The 5,172-nt window shown below is 45.0% G+C and overlaps 1 protein-coding gene across 1 annotated transcript; it reads right to left on the minus strand.

Moving 5' to 3' along the window:
* Positions 1 to 3,587: 3,587 nt before the first annotated feature.
* LOC310876936 (ran-specific GTPase-activating protein-like) lies at positions 3,588 to 4,313 on the minus strand (the record flags this gene model as incomplete). The annotated part of the gene is made up of 1 exon (XM_083790585.1): positions 3,588 to 4,313. One exon carries the CDS (start codon positions 4,311 to 4,313, stop codon positions 3,588 to 3,590), a length of 726 nt encoding a protein of 241 aa, XP_083646711.1.
* Positions 4,314 to 5,172: the final 859 nt, after the last annotated feature.

Here is a 5,172-nt window from a genome sequence, read left to right on the forward strand (position 1 = left end):
TCTGATGTTTGTTTGTTTTGTATATGCTTTTGTTTTCAAATAGTTTTTACGTCCGGATACCCCATCCAGGACAGTCTTCGGATGCGCCGCCTCAGGAGACTTGGCTCAGATCTGAATGGGGATAACAATCAGTGCCTTGGATTGGAGAGCCCCAGCTGTAACCTACTCTTGCAATTTGCCTTCTGATGTGCCCACGTGTGTTGTGCGTTTATATTTTGTTTTTTAGGGGCACTAGCCCCTCCTATATACAGCTTTTGTCCCCACACGTTTCAATATTTGCCATTGACAATGAAAGGAGAAAAATATGACATAAATTTTACCAATCACATAAATTCAGTTGTTCATGAGATGATGTATGATGATGTATAATGATAAGAGCGCCCCTCACTTCACACAGGTGTGATTTTAAATGAATAACTTACTGACTGTGTACTGTGTATCAATAGTTTCATGATTACTGTGATGTGCTGCTTGCAGTTTTAGTTTTTCTTGTTTGTTTATTGTATTGTGCTTTTTTTAACTAAAGTTTTATCCCACAATTTTGTAACCCAGTTTTTCTTTTCACCCAGTGCCAATTATCTAATGTAATCCTGGGCGCTACACTTCCTCTGCCAACCTGGGGGGGGCAGCGGACTGACCTCATGCCTCCTTCTATGCATGAGGAGTCCAAGCTGCTTCTTTTCACCTGACAGGGGGGAATTTCCCCGGCCGGACGTAGCGCGTGGAAGGGACACGTTATTCCGACCAGTTCCTTTCCCCTCCATCAGGCGCCCCGGCTGGCCAGGGGGAGGTAGTTTTAGAGACCAGGATTACTGCATGTTTTTGTGAGGGTATCTACCCTAGGGGACACGGGGAGAACATGCAAACTCCACAAAGAAAGGCCCTTTCGCCAACCACCGCCTCGGGTATGGGCACTGATGACGCGGAGGGAACACGCCGCCAGTGCCCACAGCATCCCCAGCGGGAATCGAACCCAGGACCTTCTAGCTGTGAGGCGACAGCACTACCAACTGTGCCACCCCCTGTATTGTGCTATTAATGTATACTTTTCTAGTTTGTCTTACTTTATTTGTTTACATTTATGATACATCTTTATGTGAAAACGTGTGGGGGTCCCTGGGGGGTCCCCGGAACATCCAGATCCCCAGGAACGTTGCTAAGGGGGTGGCCCGGTTCCAGCAAGCCGCCCCGCTCCCGAAATGGTTGAGAAATGACAGAGTTACCGTGTGGGGGTCCCCAGGGGGTCCCTCTACTGTACTGCAAATCATTGTACCCAAATCATCAGTTTGTGTGTGTGTGTGTGTGTGTGTGTGTGTGTGTGTGTGTGTGTGTGTGTGTGTGTGTGTGTGTGTGTGTGTGTGTGTGTGTGTGTGTGTGTGTGTGTGTGTGTGTGTGTGTGTGTGTGTGTGTGTGTGTGTGTGTGTGTGTGTGTGTGCGCGCGCGCGTGCGTGCGTGCGTGCGTGCGTGCGTGTTAGGCTGCGCAACAGTGACACTTGGTTCGTTGTGAAAACCAACCAAACCCAGGGACACACATAGCTGTCTATAGGAGTGGTTGCACCACTCAAAATACATTCTAGTGCCGTCCCCAACCTGCAACCCTCCAATCCCACCAACCACCCAAGACACAGCACCTGAACAAACACAAAACACTTAATTAAAAGAAAGGGAAAAAAGTAACAACAATGCAGTGGCACAGTATACATATATTACAGTAGCTCTATCTATAAATGCACCACGTCTCTGTGTGTACGTGCGTGTGTACGTACGTCTGTAATCCACATAACTCGAAAACCGTTCGCCCCACCGACTTAAAATTCGACACACGCGTTCCACACCCGCACAGGGAGTGCAGTGTTGGTGTCAAGTCCGTCGGATATAGCCGGTTGTCCAGAACTAGCACAAAATAATCTTCCCGGGTTCCGGACCTGATCACCCCTATCTGGCCTGTTCTGACATCTGCATAGACTCCATATTTGGGCATGCCTGACAAAGAACTCCATATATGGGAATAAAAGGGACACAGACATAATAACTCATGGGTGGAGCATGCATTTCCAACTTGCATTGTCCCAAGTAGACCAGTGCCCAACGGGCACAGCTCTTAGTTTTAAAGAATGAGGCGTTGGATTATAAATGAAGCAAATAGCTACAGTATGGCATTTATTTGACTGTAGTTTTGCATTCAGTGGGAAGTAACGGCAATGAGAACATTGTTTTGCAAAACTGCATGTCTGAAGACTTAAAAAAAACAATAAGAGTGTCTTGGGAATGTTGTAGTTATCTATAAGGGTAGAGAATGTAATAATAAGCATAGAACTCCTCCAGAGCCGTGACGTTTGTGATGATTCGATTTGAATGGGGAAATTGCTTATTTGGTTCCACTTTTGATCCAAATTCAGAAAGAACTTTTATCTAATTTTGAGAGACTGTTTTACAACTACTGTATATGAACTCAGATTCCAGGGTCAAACAATAATGACATTTCTTCTGATCTAAAACAGCATTTCCTTGATTTTCTATGGCATAATAATAATTTTATTGGAGTCTACAGTGGGACAGAACTTGAGATACGCACCGAAGCTGGGTGTAATATAAATATGGGTTTGGTTCTTTTCGCCTTTATGGATCATTAGTAGTCAGTAGTGAGCAAGCAGAGCAGGAACTTCTCCCCTTAAAAGATATGACGTTGAAAGGTATGTTGCAAGAATCCCTAGTTCTTGTAGTGAACACTGAAATCTGACCTTGTGTTTGTGCAGAGTAGCTAAGCTAGCTAGCCATCTATGTCATCTCGTCCACTGGGGAACTCACTGATCTTGTTTGCAAGGTGCTCTGCTACTTCTCAGCTACTGGCAAATATCTAGCTGTCAGACATCACATCAAAAGGTCAAAATGTCCATGGTGAAGGCCCTGCTTCTGCGATGATGCAGGCGGGGAAGAGAGGTATAGGTAGTGCGAGATATTGCATTAACCTTCATAATCAGAATTACTCACCTACACTGAAATGAGGCGAACCATTCACCATATTGACTTGGGATTCAGGGTGAATATTTATTGTTATTATTATTTGACATACCAATAATGACCTGCAACTGACCGGAGACATAGCTCCAAAGCTAGGATGAAGAGCCTGTAGCTGGTGGTATCCTACCGGAGCTATCGTCCTATTTAGCCGCCTATCCTCCTAGGAACCTCTCCCCGTCTCCTGTAAAAAAATTGTCAAGCAATTTATCTGTTCCCAAATCTTCACCTCCTTTTTCTTTTCTTTTTTGGCATTTTTATTTTTATAGTTTTATTTTGTTTATTGGAAGTTGTTGTGACAGTGTCATCAGTCAACGAATCTCAGCTTTGTGACATGATGGCATGTTTCACGCAAGCATGAAGTCACAATCACATCAATGATAAACTAAAGCAATAATGAATGTTTATGTAAAACTGAAAGTTCACATTCATTTCAAAATACTATATGCACTAGTAGTTACTATAATGTAACTTTACCAGCAAAATAAATAACAAAAAAAAGGCGACACGGTATGCATCGATAATAATATACCGGCATTGCGGTAATGTGGTAATATTGTCCCAGCGCCCTATTCGGTACTTTTACTTGGTGAAACGCTGGGGCATAACCCTTCTCCTTTCTCCTTGTTTGTTCCGTCTGACAACGCCTTGTCCTCCTCCTTTATGGAGAGCACCTCCAGCTCCGCTACAACTTTGTTCACTTTTGTCTGCGTCAACTCCGAGTTCTTTTGAGATTTTCTGACTTCTACAATGCACTCATCAAACTTCACCTTGAATTTTTGAGCGTGTTCTGCATTGACGAAACGTATTGCCAGGCGTTCAGGTTTGGGACTATCGTCAACGAAGTCTGCAGGTGTGTTCCATACCCAAGCCCTATCACTGCCGATGTTGGGCTTCAGCTCCATTGTGGGATGGATGTGGTGATTGGCACAGATCTTCAGGGTACGCTCCCTCCTCATCAACAGGCGGATGGTGCCCTTCTCTTTGTGTTTCATTAACTTCACATCACCAGTACCACGCTCCTTCCACTCAGGAGGGTCATTCTCAGAAGCAAAGCGGTAGAGCTTTGCCCGCATCTTGAAAAGCTCTTCCTCGTCCTCCTCTAGCGTTTTCACCACCTGCTCTGGGAGGGACACAATGGGCTCAAAGTGAGGGTCATGGTTCACATCAGGTTCCCCGTCTGTCGAAGTGCCATGGTGATCTTTAAAAATGATGGGCTCAATATGACGGTCCTTAACAGGTTTCACGTCTGTGGAAGCGCCATGGTCCTCCTGCTTGACCTTTGGATCTGCCATTCTAACCAGCTTGTAGACAGTGAAGGCAAACTCACCCCGTTCCCCCTCTGTTCACTCTTCTCTCCTATGGCGTGATATTCCTGAGGATACAGAAACTATCTCTCTACCCTTCAATTTTGATCTATTTCTCGTTCACTATAACCTACTGTACTCAAAGTCTATAAGCCTCTCGATCTGCTGCTCCCAACAAGTTCAGAAAACACAACACATTATATATGTTGATCAGGGCTCTGGTTTGACGTCATGTCACACATAACAAATCGTTGCCACACATGCCTAACAACACAACAGTTGTTCATCACAGGCATTCTGAATTTGTAGTTAATTAATCAGCCTTTATATATATCTGTGCTGGGCCGAAGGCAAAGCGAGTGATTTATGTTTTCACCCAGCTGTCACAGTCCCTGGCAGTGCCTTGTATTCTTGCATGGGTTTTGTGTGGTCATGTGTGTGGGGCCGTAAGCTTTACTCCAGACTAGTTAACAAGCTTGGCATGCCTGTTTCCACTCTTTGTTTTCATGGTGGTTTACTGCACTCACCTATACCTCCTCTCCTGCAGCTTCACACTCACCTACCTACCTGCCTGTCTGCCTGCCTAAAATTACATTGTTACATGCCTGTTACCTTGCCCTGCCTCTCACCTTCCCGCTTGCCTTGTCCTCATGAGCTGGACACTTCATACCACCATGACCTCAAGGTGCTTCAATTGTGTTGGAATAAACAGCAGTGTGTCCGCCAGTGTTTGAAACCGTGACACCCCATGTGTCTGCTGTCTTATCCACAACCACTGGGCTTATCATGACCAAAATCCTTGTGCATTCTGTCAATGAAGTACAATTGAATCTTCTATAGCATGGGT

This window comes from Protomyctophum parallelum, assembly GCF_964188405.1.
Source record: "Protomyctophum parallelum genome assembly, chromosome: 19".
NCBI lineage: Eukaryota > Metazoa > Chordata > Actinopteri > Myctophiformes > Myctophidae > Protomyctophum > Protomyctophum parallelum.